General features: G+C 38.3%; 1 protein-coding gene across 2 annotated transcripts in view; it reads left to right on the forward strand.

Moving 5' to 3' along the window:
• LOC134539404 (calcium-binding and coiled-coil domain-containing protein 1-like) overlaps positions 1 to 19,116 on the forward strand; it is a 31,574-nt gene that overhangs the window by 3,554 nt on the left and 8,904 nt on the right. Inside the window, exons 3-10 of one of the 2 annotated variants that reach the window (XM_063381407.1) lie at positions 3,127 to 3,334; positions 3,841 to 4,031; positions 7,644 to 7,787; positions 8,676 to 8,843; positions 10,397 to 10,564; positions 11,759 to 11,819; positions 13,828 to 14,678; positions 15,881 to 16,165. In XM_063381407.1, the coding sequence (XP_063237477.1) occupies positions 3,127 to 3,334; positions 3,841 to 4,031; positions 7,644 to 7,787; positions 8,676 to 8,843; positions 10,397 to 10,564; positions 11,759 to 11,819; positions 13,828 to 14,678; positions 15,881 to 16,165 (2,076 nt within the window). The remainder of the gene's footprint in view (positions 1 to 3,126; positions 3,335 to 3,840; positions 4,032 to 7,643; positions 7,788 to 8,675; positions 8,844 to 10,396; positions 10,565 to 11,758; positions 11,820 to 13,827; positions 14,679 to 15,880; positions 16,166 to 19,116) is intronic. The other variant, XM_063381408.1, reaches the window with a different exon arrangement.

The raw sequence follows: 19,116 nt of genomic DNA on the forward strand, positions 1-19,116 counted from the left end.
ATATTAAAGTTACATAACAATACAAGAAGTTGTAATAGTGTTTATACCCATTATGACGAATTTTAACACAAACCAAAATCATTAAACGGTATTTGTAAACAAACGTTTGACCACTAGTAATTTCAGATGGAAACAAACTGACGATTCGAGTTGACCAACTTCAGTACGCTAAATGTGCACCACAAAATGTATGATTTGTCCCTATGTAAAATATTGATCAGAAAAAAAATTTGAAGACTAAAGTGATTATCAACGAATGTAAAAAACCGCGTACTAAAATATTTGTAGTAGTTTTCAGCATTTAAAATATTTTCATTTTTATCTTTGCAAGTTCACTACGATCCCGTCAACGACCTAGATATTTTCTAGGTTGTTGGTTTCCGTGATGCGCTTCCCGGGAAATTTTGTTTTGTTAGGTTAGATACTCTTCATGAACAGGCAACACACGATGCAATGGCGAACGTAGGCGAACGTGATGTGATCTAACAAAACAAAATAACTGCGTCGATAAGTAGTGTGAACATTCTTTTCTAAACAACATTCAACGGTATCTTGAGTAAATCGTAAAGAATAAATTTACAAAATTACTTATTCTATACTATCATGCGTGATATTTGGTTAAGGAATGTTTTATAAATAAAGGTTAGGATTCGGATTTTATTCCTTCAACAAGCCTTGTCAGAAGCTATTGTTTACGGTAATTGTGTTATGGTGGCTATTTTCAAAAAAAATACTTTGAGGAATGTGTGTTCAAGCCATTTTGTTGCATTCTATAGTGGTTTTTCGCCCGATAATGGCAATTTTACCGCGATTTCGCAAATATAGCATTTATAACAACAATTAGTAAAAAATCGCATCTAACCTCAAAATTCGCAAAAAAATCGCATCTATCGCAAATTGCGAATTTTTCCGGCCCCTACTCATTAGCAAAACAGTGAGCCTTTGTTTACTAAGTTTTCCACCATGACACTGTTCCCCTTTCAAACACAGTGTTTTGTCTGGGAGTAGAAAATGAAACAGGCCTGTTTCATCCGCATTAAAAATGTCTTTCCGTGCAAACCCTTGTATGTAATTGGGTAACTGCTCTTGTTTCCACACTTCTACAGTTGTAGAGTCTACACTTCTACTTTCGCCACATACTGCTTTATATACAAGGTTATGTCTTTGTTTGAAACGGTCAATCCAACCATTAGATGCACAAAACTCATCTAATATTCCTAGCTGTGTTGCTATAAATAGTGCCTTTTCTCTTAACAAAACACCGTTTATTGGTACATTTGAGGCCCTTGCAGCAACAAACCATTCCTTCAAAAGTACTTCAAGTTCCTCGTCCACGCACTTTAAAAACTTAATTTTTTCGTCAATCGATAATGTTTTACGTTTTTTACCTGTTGCCTCTTGTTAAAAACACAGTAATTACAGGGGTAAAATACGTTTTTCCTTTCACGATACTGCCGACCACGTTGTCAATAACAGACTTGACAAAGATACATGCCGGAAATCCTGAATGTATAAGTTATTGATTAACAGTAGGGATTTCTATAAACTATAGCGCTAGTGTCACGTGCTAACGTTCTCGTGAAGTCCATGATTATACCAGTGTTGGCAGCCTGTTAATACCGTTTTTAATAGAAGAGAACTTCGAAACATCGACGAGATATAGCGCTAGTGTTCCCAACAGCAGTTAGGATTTTGTATGTCATACAAAAGTTATATCTCCAAAGGTAAGACGTCCGTGACAAACACGGGAATAACGAATTTATGTAGGTCATTGCAAAAACAAACAGCGTAAATAGCGGGAAGTAGGTTATGGGCTTGTTGTAATAAACGGGAATTAATTGAATTGCATCAAATGAGGTTAAAACGGGCCCCAAAAAAATGGTGCAAATAACGGGAAAACGTAAAAAGCGGTAATGTAAAATCGGGGTTCTACTGTATTTACTCAAAGTGTTAATTACAAAACTGGATTGGTAATTTTTTAATAAGTATGTTTCTTTAATGTCTTTGAAGAAAGTCTTAGTTTTAATCACAAATTTGTGTTGAGTTGAAAACCAATCTCATCATATGGTAATTAATTAAATGTAAAAACAAAAATCAATGATCAACTGAGTACTGATTTAATGATTTGAAGCATGATCAAATGTTGATAGTCATTCACATTGTCAAAATCAACATATATTGTTTCAAATTTTAATCAGATATATTGTCATTTTAAAACTAGTAGGATTGGTTGCTTAGCATTGATGGAAATAACAACCGTATAAACTGTGTATTGTGCTGGAACATTTTATGGTCAATTTGACATTTTATGTGTGGTCATAACATGGTTTGAAACACACTTTTAGTGTGATATATGATATATTTAGTATATATTGAGGGAAAAAACTCAGAGACTGAAAACTCTGGGAAATTGTCTAGAATTCAGAAATTTTAATTTTTTCTTTGAAGTTTTGGTAAATGAATGAACAAACTTAATATCCCGTTGAAATCAAAGTCATTTGAGGTAATGAGGGGTCATAAGAACTTTGACAGAATAAAAATGATGTAGGGGAAACAAGAGTGCCATAGAAAACCCACTAGCTTATTTCAATGTCTGCCAAGTTTCCTAATGCAAATTCTGGGTTTCATCCTCCCAGATTGCCTTGAAGGAATGTCCGTGATTTGTCAAAGTGTATTCTTACCATGAAATTCAGGGAAACCCGGAGAATGGCGGGAATTCGATGAGACTCTGAATTAAACAGGAAAGAGCAGGGAATTTCAAAAAAAAAATCCTAGGAATGTTTTTATTTTTTTTGTGCTGGTAATTCTTTCCTCTTCAGTTTGCCAGCTGTTAAGATTGCTTGGAAATAGTTGTGCGACACATTATGTGCAATGGCGGCGACTTATTGTCTCAAAAGTTTAAATGCTAAGCAATTTAAAAAGTTTTTCTTTAAATTCACTGATTAATTATTTGACTATTTGTTTTCGTTTAGTGATCAGAAATAAATAAAATAATTATTCGGAGAAACAGTGGTAGAATTTTAAAACTCTATAGTTCTGCGGACACCGTGATCTGACCTCTAATCACGTTGGCTTCCGTTCAGAGAACGAGATGGTTGTGGAGCACGGGTGTGTGACGTGTCCCAGGTGATATTCCACGAGATCCAGGACTCGTACCCCACGGACGCCGACGTGCTGTGCAAGTACACGCTCACGGAAGGGGTGAGCCACGCCCGCGGCGACAGGATAAACATCTACAAGGTGGGGTGGAGGCAGGCGGCCGACTTCTTCCACAGCATGTGGGCGCCGCAGCCCGCCGTCTCGGGCCAGTCGGAGTTCCAGGTCCTCTTCAAGGGTGAGCGACCCTGTGCATTAGTCTGAACACTAACAAATCCTTGCTAAGTGGTGTTTTTCACTCAGGAAGGTGTTGCACTATGGAAATGCATCTCCTAATACATTGTCAGTACAAAGAGATGTACTGCAGTGGATGTTCAAGTAAAATTTCTACGCAGTTGTTGATGAGTATAAGTGTCGAAAGTTGATTCCAAAAGTTTCAGAGCTCAGGCAAGATATGCTATATTAAAAAACTTTACAGAATAAAGGAAAATTTTTATGATTTTATATAATTTATCTATTTTAAATATGTATTGTTTCTTGTAAACATGGAAAAATGGGTACACTGTAAAAGGAGATTGCTTAGAGCACTTTTATCTAATTGGTGTGGAGTCACTATTATTTTTAAATGTCCGGTCAGCCTGCCTTTTTACATCATCATGGGCAGTGAAATCCCATCAACGAAGATTTGAGTACAACCGTCCAGTGGGAAACGCCTTCTTTTTATCGTTAATTTTTTGCTTGCAGCGAGCAGCATGCCGAAAGACGACCAGATCTACCAGTTCTGCTACATGACGGCGGGCGACGAGATGCGCGGGGCCAGCGGCCCGTTCCAGTTCCACCAGCCGTACGACAACGACCTGTGCACGGTGGAGGAGCAGGACGGCCTAGTGATTGTGCGCTCCCGCTCGTCCGTCGCCGAGGAGAGGCTGCGAGAGGTTCGTGCATCCCCTCGGGGTCTGCCCCGCCCCTGGACCTCCCGACTGAAGGTCCACAAGATCTGAGAACACGGGCACATTGTTTCAGCTGGGAGGAACACACAGTTATGACTGCCAGGCGAGGGGGTCTTCCCCACCCCTGGACCTCCCGAAACGTACCAATGACAAACTAGGTGGAAACGTCCTGACCAGGGACGGACCAGTCAAATCCTAAAATACCGTTAAATTACTTATTTTCAAAGAAAAATGTATTGAGAAAACCGAAATTCAGAAATTATGACCTTGGTGCTGCATTGACAATTGCACTGCTCCGACACCTTCACAACCTTCACAGACGAAATGCGAAATAAATCCTCAAATCTTAAGTTCTCTTACATCTAATCGTTTTTAAACTCGTTTCAAGCCAATTTTCAAGTTTCTATCCAATAAATCATCTGTTTGATAACTTTTCTTTAATGTTACGGACTGTATGTTAAGCTGTCTATTTGAACTGTCACTTTTCAAATAACTGTACCAAAAGCAAACACATTTTAATCATAAGTTGCTTTTATTTCAAGTTTGCTAATCAGTCTACATTGCTAAATGTTGTGGCTGGTGTTGCAAATGATTTCAATCCTTGTGTTGCTCTCACTTTATTTCTGGAAAATGTTGCACATGATCACAGTCAATTAATCTGTTTACCGTGACTCACTGTCAAGGAATCACAGATAATGTATCTCACCGCACAAAATATGAAGTTATATTATCTTTCATCTTTCATTGATAAGATACATAGATGAAAATGTGTGTCAAAGTTTCAGCACAAAACTTTGCTGAAGGAGTACAATTGGAATTAAAATAAAAATATTTAAAATTGATATATAGTAAGGAAAGAAGCTGAATAGCAATAAAACAAAAATAACATTAAAGGATTTTATTTGAATAAAACTATATTTCCCTATTTACAAAATATTTTTTAATTAATGTTGGTGAATGACAAGGGTTTTTTCCCTCACAAGAAGAGACGGTGAGAAAGTTTAAAAAAAAAATTGTTTCATTTTTTCCATACATAAATAATTTGTAGGCTTCTTTTAACGCAATGATTTGTGAAACATACGGATAGACAAGTGGTAGGAACTGAAGATATTATTGTTACAGTGCTCAGTGCATCCTAGTACCAGAGATTATTGTCGCAAGTGTTTAATTTAGCAATTTTTGCATCCCACACACAGCTGTGCCATTGGGTAACTTATTCAAGGATTTCATACTGAAGTTCATTGATGTGGATTTTAATGTGTCTTTCCTATATTTTTCTGTGAAACTGTTCCGGACGTAGGGCGGAAAAGTGTCTATAGAGAGTGTTTAATTTCTTTTTCTTGTACGTGCACTGGAATAAACTAATAATTGATTGAATTGCAAAAGTAAGGGAAGTGACAGCTTTATCTACTTCCCCTTTGGTCATAATAGCCTCATTCTTAATCGCATGATATAATTTTGAAATTCATGCCAATTTATCTTTTTCTAATCTTTGATTTTACCAGATTTATTGACTTCTGTATATACGCCATGTAAGTCCATGTAAATGGGATAGTGGTCAGCTAAGATTTTGATTTGCCCGGAGGTAAAAATTCGGTAATTAACTCTTCCTTAATTTCTAAGTCTAATACGTTAGGTGTCTGGTTCAATTGATACAGGTTAAAAGTCTGCTCATAAGTAGAAGCAAGTTTTTAAGGTTTTATTTTTATGCCAATTTTATTTTAAAACTGATTTTGATGTTATTATTTTTATCATAATGAACTCTGATTATTAATGAAGATATCACCATTTTAAACATATACGACTCTTGCTTCAATGATACTTTACCAAAACAGTGTCATTTTGACTGCTACATGATGCACTTCTACAGTATAATAACTTATAATAGGCATGGCAAACTATACTGGGAACACTGCAATAAATCATCAAGTATATGTGTGTTTGAAAAATGTACCAATGGCATGTAAAAATTAAATGTTAGTAAAGGCTGCAATATAAAATAAAAAAGCAAAATTTTCCAATCTATTTAGTGCATGCATTTTGATACCAACTCAATGCTAAATAATTTACGTTAATTGAATGTAATATATTAAAACATGACTGTAAGCGGTGGGTTAATGTTTAAAAGCATAAGATAGCGGGGCGTGATCAGCCTCAACTAATTCATGCTCCGAGCTGAGGTAGTCCTTAGTTGTCACCCAGGCGTCTTGACGCTAAATAATTTACATTAATTGAATGTAAAATATTAGGGCTGGGTCGATACCACTTTTCACCGATTCCACCGATAGCGATTCTTATGGGCCGATACTGCCGATACACGATGCCGATACCTACCAAAGAAATGTTTGTGTTATGAAAGGATATTTTAGTTATAAAGTATTTTTTAATTTCATATTATAATGACAGAGTACCATCAAACGGTCAAAAACACTTACTAACATGCATCTTACAATAATAATAAAACACACACAAATACTTTATTTTCAGCCCACATGTTTAAGCATTGCCCCACATTGTGATATTTTTACATGGCAGAAAGTACATGTAGCCTTGGTATCTTCATTTGATTGAAGAGTGAAGTATTTCCATACTTCACTTCTCTTCCCAGCCATATCATCACTCTCAGAAAAATCTTTAAAATATCACTTTAGGTTTAGATTTTAATAATTCAAGCTAACGTAAATACTAAATTGTAAACAAACTCAACAACATAACATCAGCAAAGCCATAGATATATAAATAACATAGAGATGAGGCAAGCTACTCAGACGTTCTTCAGCAACTGTTTCTATGATCGCGAGTGCTGTAAACGTGATCACGAGTGCAATTTACTTTATCGCGAGCACTGGTAAACGTAACGTGAGGCTTTCTTTGCTACACAGTTGGCAATGAATATTTTTTTATTTATTTATTCAGTTTGTGTTCATTGGATCCCATATGGAGTTAAGGCTCTGGGATACAGAACAAGTCAAGTCAATTTTATACAGATAATACATATATACATACATTCATACATACATACATACATACATACATACATACATACATATATACATACATACTGCATAAGTAAAATTATTAAACATTATAAAGTACATTGGTACATAAGAAATGGTATAAACTCAAGTTTATGACATTTATAGTATGCACGTCTCTATGGTTCTCGGGCTCCATTGTATTTTTAAAACAATCAACACGGCCGGTTTTCCTTAAAACAGTAGCGCTGTGAGAAGGAAACTTAGGGTAATAGTGCATAAATTACAAAATTAGGAAATTATTTTAAAAATTAGTTTTGACTTCCAAAAAAACCATTTGCGTGAAATACTATTCCTTAGTGATTTTTTACTAACAAAAACAATATAACACAGTTTAAGAATTTGGATTAAGGTATCGGCGCGAAGTATCGGCAAATATTTTACAGATGCTGCCGATGCAGATACTCTGAATATCGGCCGATACTTAAGAATCGGAATCGGCATCGGCCCAGCCCTATAAAATATTAAAACATGGCTGTAAGCGGTGGGTTCCTGTTTGAAAGCGTGAGATGGCGGGGCGTGATCAGCCGAGCTGAGTTGGTCCCCGGTGGTCTTGACGCAGGCGCAGCAGACGAGCCTCACGCTGCAGAAGGAGAAGAGCGAGGTGGAAGGGCAGCTGCAGCAGTTCACCAAGATGCTGGCCCTCAAGAACAAGGAGAAGGACGACGTGCTGAGCCGGCTGTCCGCCGTCGCCGCCGAGAAGCAGGTGAGCTGCCGTCTTTAACGCTGGTACCGAGATGACACCGATATGTGCGTCCGCCGGGAGCTTACAAAGATTTCAGTTTGGAGAAGTAGATAGAACCACTTTTTTCCTGCTTTTTTTTGCTTTCAAAAATTATTTTCCATTTGTGGGTGGGTATGATAGATTTTTAGGAATTCGGAATAACGGTCTTTGCCGGGAAATTTGCTATTCATTTTATTTTAAGTGTCGGTTGTGATGCAAAGCTTTGCCCCTGATGTGAAGTTTTGCATTTGTTGCAAAGCTTCAAAACATTTAAAGCCTAAGATTCGCTCATGAAAATATTAAAAAAATTTTTTTGTAATTGTTTTGCTTTTATAAAGTTTGTTACCTTAAAAAAAAATCAAGGGTGGTCCTCCGTTTGCTTTTGTGCTCAGTATTAATATTATGCATATTTTTTTTTATCATTTTTATTGAATGATGTCATAAATAGGGCCCAATTGATTAATCACTTAATCAGTTCAAACATTACAAACAAATTATTATTTTTTCTACTTCAATCCTGTATTTTTTAAAATAAATGTAATAGAAATTCGCCTAGAATAGTGTTCGCAATTTGATTCAAATTCGTGAATATTTTAAACATTCAATTTGATATTCGCTTCACATAAAAAAAAATTATCGGCACAGGCCTACATATAAATTTACTGCTCTAAAGAATTTTCAGGTTCAATGTATTTGGATTCTGAATTCCAATCAATATAGGTTTTTTTTTCTATAATGAAAAAGTTTGGGGTGGCTTTGTGTTGAGAGTCGCATGCGGTGGTATTTGGGCCCGGAAATGTGCTACGGTGTAACTTGAGCCTGAGGTCTACGCTCACGCCCTGAAAGAGCGCGCGGGTTGCCCCCCTCCAGGAGCTGGCCAAGCGGCTGGACGAGTGCGCGCACCTGGAACGGCACATGGAGCGTCTGCAGAAGGAGCTGCAGGCGCTGGACGCGGAGAAGATGGAGATGCAGGCGAAGCTGCAGAAGGCAGAGGCCCAAATACAAGCGCTCACGGCTTCCCTGGAGAGCCTCACCTCCGTGAGTACCTGACTGACTTTACAAAATGTCTTCCCTATCATTTTTATGCGTTTATCTGTAAGGCTTGGTTATTTAATTTGGTTTTCATTACCGTTAACTAAGGGATTTTCCTTCAACTCTATTCTGGTAGCGCTATCGGCTATTGCCTTGCATTGGGTCGCCAATTATTTCCAAGCCGTAGATGTCACACAAGTAGTCGTATTTGTTAGTGATGGGTCAGATCCCGATTTTCTTGAATCCAAATGACAAATTCGAATCCTTGATAGTACCTCCAATATACCCCTCGAATTCAAATCTAGGTCTTAAAGGTAAAAAAAAACTGACAAGAAATGAAGAAAAAAATATAATATTATGGTGTTCTACCCTTTAAACGATTGTTTCACAAACTTAAGTTTCCGGGAGCAAAACAAAGTTTAATTTTTATTTACATACCGTATTTACTCACGTAAAGGCCCCGCCCGCATATAAGCTCCCCTCCTTGTTTTGTAAACATTTTTGAGAAAAAAATTAATAACCGTGTTTTTCTGGGTTTATCTGAGGGCAGGGCAGCTTGGCATGCATCAAACAACAAGCCATGTATTGTGAGCGGCGGGAGGTGATTTTGTAAGCGGCAGTGATACAGAGACTGGTATTATAGTTTGTCCGTTCTCAGTAAGACCGATGTGAGGCATGCCAGACGTAAGCAGTTAGTTCTATCTCAAACGACATAAAGATAAAGAAAGCTGGACTCGCGCGCTGCCTCTGTGTTGATGTGGAGTGTTGTCAGAGAAGAAGAGGGGAAGTGAAGGAGGAAGGGAAGTGGGTCAAGGATTCTAACACTCCTTTGTCTGGTTGGCTGGCTAACTGGCAGGAGGGAGGTTAAGCCACACCTCTGCCTCTCTCCCCTCCTGCCATAGCGCTGCCTCTGCCTCTCTCCCCCCCTTTCTTAGCACTGCCTCTCCCTCCTGCGGAGTCGTTGCCTCTCTCTTCCTCTTGCCGCGTCGCTGCCTCCCCCGCCCTTCCTCATTAGAACAAAGACGCACGACTTGAAAAGAAAAATCTATTTTTTCCTCCAAATTCGCGTATAGGCCTCCTCCCCTTTTTTGGAGTCAAAATTTGGGAAAAAAAGGGGGCCTTTACGCGAGTAAATACGGTATATAATCACATGTTAAAACGTACAGCATCTAAGGGGATTGATAACAGGATGGGTGTGAAGAAAATAACCGACCTGGTGAACTTCAGAGGTTATCAGTGTTGCATTTAACTTTTGGATATTGGCTTATTTGGCTTGTTTTATGTGTTTGATTCAAACTTTTCTTTTTTGTCGGTTATGGATTTTTCTTGTGACAAACGATGAAACCAGCCTTGACGTATCTTAAAATAAATTTAAAAAAAAAAAAAAAAAAACATTTTAAATAAAAAAAATCATTTCATGTCTAGATGACTTGACTTCAATTATTGTAATCTGTATTAATAAAAGGAGAGTTTGTCTGCCTGAAGTTCGCGAATGTGTTTCCCTCGAATAAACCACGTCCCTGGAGCCGACGTTGCGTGAGTGTGGTCCCGCGGGGCAGGACAAGGAGCAGGTGTCCCAGCAGCTGCGCGAGGCCGCGAGGGGCGCCCTGGAGCTGGGCCAGCTGCGAGGGAAGCTGGAGGACCAGCAGTACACCATCAACGTGCTCACCTCCAGCAAGGAGATGATCACCAACGAGCTCCGTCTCGAGATCAACGCCAACGAGAAGGTGAGACTCCACCACTCCGCCCGCCTCGGGCTGCAGTCCCGGCGCTGAACGGCCCATGTCTCGGTAGAAGTGTCGTGAGTGTGTGTCCCAGTTTGTCTGCTCTGCATCTAGTTGTTTTTAATTCAATTAGCATTCAAGAATCCCTTAAACCACATTTAAGAAAAAAACATTCGGACACCGGGGTTCCCTTGTTTCATCCAAATTAAGTTTCGAAAACAGCAAATGTTGCTAAATTAAATTAATTTAGCCTTGCTCCCAGAAACTTTGTCTGTGAATGTTGTTTAATCTGCTGTGGTCTGTATGGTAATACACCAAAGAGAATTGAGACATATATTCGACTTTGAATCTATTCGCGTTTCATTTGAAAATGTAATGTTACTATCAGATTCGAAAATATTCAACCACTAAAATTTACTTTTTGTACACCCGTAATTATTATTTAACATTAAACCTATGTGAATTTTCGAATACGATTAGTTTATTATTTATGTTTGATTCAACTTTGAATACTAACATGACAAATATTCAGTTGGTAACGAACATTTGACATAGCATACCTCGTTAGTTTGTGTTATACAAACGTTTACTGTTTAGGTTAAGTCATTTGTGCGATATAAATATCCAGTTTAAATGTTTTAATGGAACTGTGTAATGAAAAAATATGAACAATATTCAGCGTTTTAATATGAAACAAGTATTCAAAATTATTTTGTAGCAACCCACACCTCTGACTAGCTCAATATTCGTCTAGATTATTCATACAAAAACACTTGGAGAATTTTGATAGTGCTGAGACTAATTTATGTTTCATAGATTATTATTTTTTGATATTAAGTCTGTTTATCTTAAAGGTGATCTTGCATAAATAAAATAATTCCTGCATAAAGTTTGTCAGTTTATTTTTACTTTACCAAACTCTAAACATGGCCATTATTCTATGACTCGGTAATATTTACACCACGAAAACAAACAAAACTCGTAGTACAAAAAAAACTTTTCAAAACAAATCAGTTCATCACTTGGGTACTATTTTATTATAGTTCTTTTGACAAAATCCTGCGGTCAATTGCGACACACTAAGTTCTGAACTTTTATGTTATGAATTTGTTGTAATGTTTATATATTCAGGAATTAATAATGAAGCAATGATTATGGCTTTAAATTTTTATCCCTATGAAATGATTTATTTTTCAGCACCAGAGCTTAATCAAAACATTGACAGATGAGAAGAAAGAACTAGAGGAGAAAATTGGAGGTATGTTTGGTGTGTGTTTTATTATTATTATTACAGTAGAATCCCACTGATGCCACCCCTCACGGTTCCCAAAAAAACGGACTTAAAAACAGAATGGTCGCAATAGAGAATTCGGGCCAATTTTTAACACACACCCCCCCCCCCCTCCCCCCCCCCCCTTCCCCTTCCAAAAAAATATATACAAATACATAAAATACTCGCGCTAAATGAATTAGCGTCACGCGAGTTCGGCTATGCTAGCCGGCTGGTATTTTCGTTCAAAACGTGGCGAAGGAACTTGTGTGGATCAGGTACAAAACATTCGGCTATAAATGAAAGATATGAGAACAATGCTATCCTGAAATGCTGTGACATGTTTTTGGAGTAGATAATCACAGCAACAGACCGACAGGATGCGTTCCCGCCCTTGCCGTCAGCGATGTTTATTTTGACAGCTCAAGCAATTATCTTTTCATCGTCCCTTCGCAGCGTAAAAATGAAAAAAGAAAAGAAAAAACGTTGGAATGCAGATGGAAAAGTAACTATGCAGTAAAATAAATATATTTACGGCCCTGCTAAATTTTTCTATTCAATAAAATTTGAGGTATTGGTGATTTTTCAGCAGAAACTGCTGTGTGACTAATAAACAAATTGTATCATAATAACTTAAACTTATAAAGTATTTATTAATGGCGAAGAACAGTCGTATAAGCCCATAAAAATATTTATTTTACAGAGAATGGACTATACAACCTGGCTTTTGCCGCACGCAGTGTGGGAGGGGAGGAGGATGCTGACAGTTTCTCACGCAGAAAGTTGAAATAAGGGAGGGAATGTGTTGAAATATTAGCTGCTAAGAAGGAGGGGGGTGGGGGTGGTTTTTACAATGTTTGTGGCTCTGGGTGGGATGAGCCTTGAAGAATTTGCAGGGGATGGGAGAGGTAAGCGTCACTTCACGTATGACGTCAAGCCGCCGGGCAGGTAAGATAACATGCCAGCTGAGACGGCTTTTCGTGCGAAAGTGGACGCGCCAAGCTCGGCTGGACACTGCTGCGTGGACAGTCTAGAGGGGTGGTATCTATTTTTAGCCGTCTTTTGTATGCCTGCCTGCTTACAGTACAGCACCTGCCAAGATAAACGTGAACACATAGCGCACAACAAAGTGTAACAGATTTGTTTTTCAGCCGATTTTACTCAAATTTTCGACTTCCTCTGGTCAAATTTTTCACGGTTTCTCAAAAAACAGTCTTATAAACGGAATGGACGCATCAGAGGGGGGTCGCATCGGCGGGATTCTACTGTATTATTTATTTATTTTTTAAGAAATCTTTGACAAGGTGGGGTTTCACACCATGGAGCTAAATGGCAGAGCCTGAAGGTGATGAAACTTCCAAGACTGGTAAACTCCTAACCAGTGTGGCATTGACTCAGTGCTTTTAAATTTGTGTTGGTGGTGGGGGGTTTAATTGAGTTTTAAACCCATTATCCTTGCCATCCATATGAGTGTGATAGCTGGATAGTCATAGGCATTGAACAAGCTCCTGGTAGTTCTGTACTAAATTGAAATTGTAATTCAACATTCTTTTCATAAGTGCCAATAGTTATTGTATAAAAATTATCATTAGTAAAATTTTATTATAAAATTGGGTGTTACTACTTTAATGAGACCAAAATGATAAGTTTTTATTATGTTGAAAATGTCATTATAATAAAACTTTTTAAAGTGTGGTAGTATACAAACCATCTTAAATTTTGGAAAAAAAAAATATATAATGATTACTGATACCTAACAAAATAAAATTTTAAGTCTAGAAGGGCTAAATGGTAGTACATATAAGTATAAGCAAGGCAGAAATATTTAAGGTGACTATAAAAATGTTTTGCTTGTGTATTTTTTTTTTTGTTATAATTTGTATTTTGAAGATGGTTGAGATCAACCTATGTTCATGCTAAGAAAAATTATTTACTGAAAGCTATGATGCTTGAGTTTTGAGGCATGTTAAATATGAAACAAATTTTTGGTTTTCAGCTTTTGAGAAACGAATAATTGAATCAGATCGCTTGGTGGGAGAAGCCCTGCAGATAGAGCAAACATCATTGGCAGAACTGAACAAGTTGAGAGAAGAAAACGTCTCCCTCAAAGAGTTGTTGGAGCAACTGGCCAGAGACAGTCAGCGAGAGGTGAAGTTCGCCAAGGAAGTGGAGCAGCTGAAGGCGGCCAAGGAGGCCTTGCAGCTGGCCCTGGAGGAATTGCAGCAGAGAATGGAGCAGGAGAAACGGGAGCACGCCAAGGAGACCAGCTCCCTGAAGGAGCTGCTGGGACAGCTGGCGAAGGACGGCCAGCGGGAGGCGAGCCTGACGCAGGAGCTGGAGCAGCTGAGAGCCGAGAAGCAGGCGCTGCAGCGAGAGAAGTCGGAGCAGGCGAAGGAGACCAAGTCGCTCAGGGGGCTGCTGGAGCAGCTGGCGAAGGACAGCAAGCGGGAGGTGGGCCTGGCACAAGAGATCGAGCTGCTCAAGACGGAGAAGCAGGCCGCTCAGCAGGCCGCGGAGGAGCTCCGGCAGGAGAAGGCGGAGAACTCGAGGAAGCACGACAGCATGCTCGCGGAGCTGATCCGCCTGACTGGGAAGGAGAAGAGCAGCGAGCTGCAGCTGGCGCAGCTGTCCAGCGAGCTGGCCGAGGCCGCAGAGGAGCTGTCCAAGCTGCGCGACGTGAAGGCCGAGTCGGAGGACGTGAAGTGCCTCGCGGACATGGCGCTGAGCCGGGCGACGCTGCAGCGCCGGGTGGAACAGTTGGAGGCGGAGGAGAAGATCAGCAACAAGCGGGTGATTGTGCTTCAGGATCGCATAGAACTGCTGCAGAAGGAAACGATAAGACTGCAGGTGAGTCACTTCTCGTAAAGATTTTATCTTACTACCAGCATTCACCAGAGTGGAGAGGCTTCATTTAGTTTCAAGAAGTACCAAAATTCTGCTTTACGAGGTTGGAAAGTTTTTCAAAATCTTTTGTAGACAGTAACTTTCCGCTTGTTTTTGGAAGTTAAGTGGTAGTGAGTTAAGGCTTGCTCGACTGTACATTACTTGCTTTTTCTCCCTCTCACTTTGCTTTATGTTCTGTTGCCTGGTTCATAACTTTTTTTTATTAAAGCTAAATTGGCTCTAATTTCTATTACACTTTTTTTCCCAGGATATGACTGCAGAAATAGAGGTTAAGTTGTACATTATTTAAACTACTGTATGTTTTATATTTCGAAATAATTTATATCATTTTACAAATTAGAAATACGTAATGGTTTTGACTTTAAGCAAAAGCTAAGAAGATACATTAGTGCTGGTGAGTAAATACTTCTAGTATAGTTCCTTTGTGATGAGCCACAAACAGTAACTCGCATGACTCGTGATTGTAAATTTAAGGTTATTCATAGTTAAGTGGTTTCTTCATTCTCATGTACTTACTCTTGTTACAATCACGGTTAGTGGAAGTTAAATATTTCCCATTGGGCCATTGAAGTGATTGTCATAATTCAATGTTTCCTACTGTCAATATAACAGTGTTGGTAATGAAATATAATATGAATCAATAAGCACAAGTATTAATGATTAAAATGAGCCGTAGAAGGGCATACACAATCATTTATTATTTCCAGATTTAGTCTAATTCTAATTGCTGCCCAATAACGTATTAATATTGTCCCATAATTTAAAGCTTGGTCACGAATGCTGTTTTTTATTTTATATTATATATTTTATATTTTGGTTAAAAATTATTTAAAAATACTCTATTTGTATATATGTAATCAGTTTGATCAAGAAAACAATATTCAAACTATAAATTAATTAGGTTAAGTTAAATCCACAGCCACTTGTTTTATTTTCTTTCATTTTACACCTTACTATAATGGTTCCATATATGTCTCTCTCTTTTTAATTTTACTGTATTTTGTAGCTTTTGCATTTATATGTTTTGGACTCCTGAGAAATTTGTTTTGAAAAAAATTCATATTCATGAATAGTTGAATTGTTTAATATTTGATTCAAAGGGGAAAATGAGAACTGGCAGAAGCCTGCTGTGTCTGTTAACGCAGAACCTGGTTGACGCGCGGAACGGTCCGTCGAAGGAGAACTGCTTCGGGGAGCTGTTCTCGTCGCTGGAGCAGCAGAAGCTGGCGGCGGAGGCGCAGCTGGGCGAGGCCCGGGACTGCGAGCGGGAGCAGCTGGAGCGCCAGGAGAGCATCTCCGCGCGGATCGACGAGATGGCCGCGGAGACAGAGGCGCTCGACCTGGAGCGGGGGGAGGTGCAGCAGACGTACCTGGCCAGCAGCGCCGAGCTGGGCAAGCTGCGCGAGCGCTTCCAGACCCTCAGCAACCAGGTGCGTGACTCTTCTTTCTTCGTTGCCATCTTGCAGTTTCTGACATCACGATACCGCTTACAATAAAGCTTCCGTGCATAGGACTTAGCTTTGGCTACGTCTTGAAGTCAACGCTCGTGAACTGGTGTGATTATCAAAGCTAGTTATAGTCCCCCACGTGAAATAAGTTATTTCCTCGCGGTTCTGACAGATTAGAGCCTGTTAGTAAGTGCGAGCTAGCAACAAGGTGTAGAAGGTCAGGGAGATATGATTCATGCCTTGACATGCCGAAAAACTGGAATAAATATTTCAAAATTGTAATTGTAGCATAAGAGGAAAAAAAAATCTAAGATTCCAGGGCCTAATCGCCCTTAATAATTTTAAATATTAAACGACAACTGCAAACAAACTGCTTATTGTTTCCTTGTTTTCAGCCAATTAAATATATTCTCGGATTGCAGATCGTCCTGCCCTCTGAACTATAGCTAGGGACCTGAAAAATTCGCGATCGCGATAAACCCGAAAAATAACACGAATTTCTTTATTTCACAGTAGAAACGCGATTTTTTATGTTTTTAGTCAATAACGCGAATTTGTTGTAAACAAATAACAATTCACGATTCATTTAACGAATTTACGATCTGGCGATATTTCCTATTGAATACATCAATATTTATCGTTATCTTTGATATACGTGTTCTCTAAGTCGCTGTATCTAAATAAGTTCGACTAATCGATTTGGAGTAAAACATCCACACGCGACGCGAAACGATCGCCATTTCAGATTTCACTTCTTGGGTTTTAACGTGATTGTCGCATACGAGTGATTTATCTAAAGTTTCATGCCGTTATTATAAGTTTAAAGATGCCAAAACTTCCAGTCAGTGTACGGCAACGAGCCGACGAATTCAAAAGTGGCGGTGTTTATGCGTCAGATGCGTCAACGCTTATGTGTAAATACTGCAACTGCAGAGTGGTATTTGAGAGGAAAGATTCCGTTTTAAAACACACAAAAAGTGAAAAACATGTCAACTCTAAAAGAAAATACACGAATGGTTCTTCTGAAAGGAAAATCCAGACGTCTGTTGTCGAGAATTTCGGCAGCGTAAATCAACGTAAAATCGACATTGAACACATGGCAATGAAAACGACAGAGGCATTCGCCAAGGCAAATATACCGCTGGAGAAATTAGAAGACCCACATTTAAAGTCATGGTTAAATGAGTTCGTTGAAGGTAGGATTTTTTCCCCGTTGCATTCTGAGTTAAGCTCTTCTGTTTTTAATAATTCTAGGTCATTAAATCATGTATTCTTAGGTCCTACAGTGCATAGGCCTAACCATGTCAGAGAGTCGGTGAAACTCGCTCTTTTAATAAAAATAATACCAATGTCCATACACATTGATAAACCGGGTATAACTCAACTCATTCCCCAACCTCCTCCGTTTCTTTTTTTTGCATTTTGCAATGTGTGAAAACACCGCCTCGATCTGTACACAACATACCTGCAATATTAAAAGTGTTTCCTAAAATTATTTCGGTGAATTACTCACCAAATATTTATTATATTTGTGATATACACGTGTTTAGTAAAGTAACTTAATGTAACTTAAGCCTATTTAGTAAAAATACGGTGGCAAGTTGGTAACTTGTAGGCCTACTTTATTTAGTATTTTTACTGCTTCGAAGTAGGCAAAACTCAAAGTACAAAAATCTGACATCTCAATTTATTTACAAAAAGTGTGTGAATTAATTTCCTTGATGTTTAATAGGCCACTCTACTGTGGTATTAGAGTAATTAGGCCCAACTTACTTTTTCTGTAGCATTTTAGGTTAGGTTACGTTTTTTTACCCCACAAACATTGACACTAACTTATTTGATTTCTTGGAATGCAGAATGAATGTAAAAATAAATCCTAATGCAATAAAATGATTTAGCATCGTAAGTTTAGGCCTACCCTTTTACTAGCCTTTCCATTTTAAAAGTGCTCTGTAACAAAATTCCTTTAGTGAAATTTCTTGTATTCAGTAAGTACTTACTTTGTTAAATGATGATTTAAATTTATTATTTTCTATGCAATTGTGTGTTATCAGAATATGTTTTCAAAAGTAAAAATAACACTTGTTTAATCAAATAATCAGACATACTTCAGAATACTTAGAATACTTCATTTGAAACATCCACGATGTCAAATTAAAAATAAATTTTAAATAAAATAACCTCGCTTTTATATCACGAATTTTGGGGAAAATAACACCACTTTTGAGAAAAAATAACCCCACTTTTTTCAGGTCTCTAACTATAGCCATTCTACATATGTTTTGCTTATGTTGAAATATTATTGCAAGTTATAATAAGCCCCATTATTACATTTTAAATGGATACATATTTATATATAGTTAATTCATACTGAATTTATCATGTTACTTAGAAATTTTAGACCTATTAACAGGTAAATTTCATTAAAAGGGAAAATATTTTTATCAGGGTGCTCACATTCTGAAAATTTCATCAGTAGATTTATTTACTATACCTTTTTTAAAACAATAAGCAATTATAAAAAATAAATTGACTTTTATGGTTGTAGTTCAGAAGTTATTGGTCAGAAAGCAAAGAATGCTTTGATGTACTGTGTGTTGCCTGGGAGGGTGAAAGAGGAGGGGAAGGGGGTGCCATGGCTAGCAACCACAGTGAAGAGAAGTAAAAGGAAGTAGAGGGAACAAACTCCACTTGAACTGTCTCCCCCTTCCCTCCTCAGCATTCTCATCTGTCTGCCTACACCCCCTCTACTCCTGGAAGAAGCTAACTAAAGCGGCATTAGTGGCGAGTTTTCCAGGCAGATTGAGGTAATTTCAACTATTGGAGGTTTAGGAAGCAGTAATTAACAGCTGTCTAAAGTGGCTTAAGTGACGCATTTATGACACAGAGCTTGTAGTTTTTCAACTCTTACCATCGCTGGTAATTCTCTTTCT

Source organism: Bacillus rossius, chromosome 15 (assembly GCF_032445375.1).
Source record: "Bacillus rossius redtenbacheri isolate Brsri chromosome 15, Brsri_v3, whole genome shotgun sequence".
Taxonomy (NCBI): Eukaryota; Metazoa; Arthropoda; class Insecta; order Phasmatodea; family Bacillidae; genus Bacillus; species Bacillus rossius.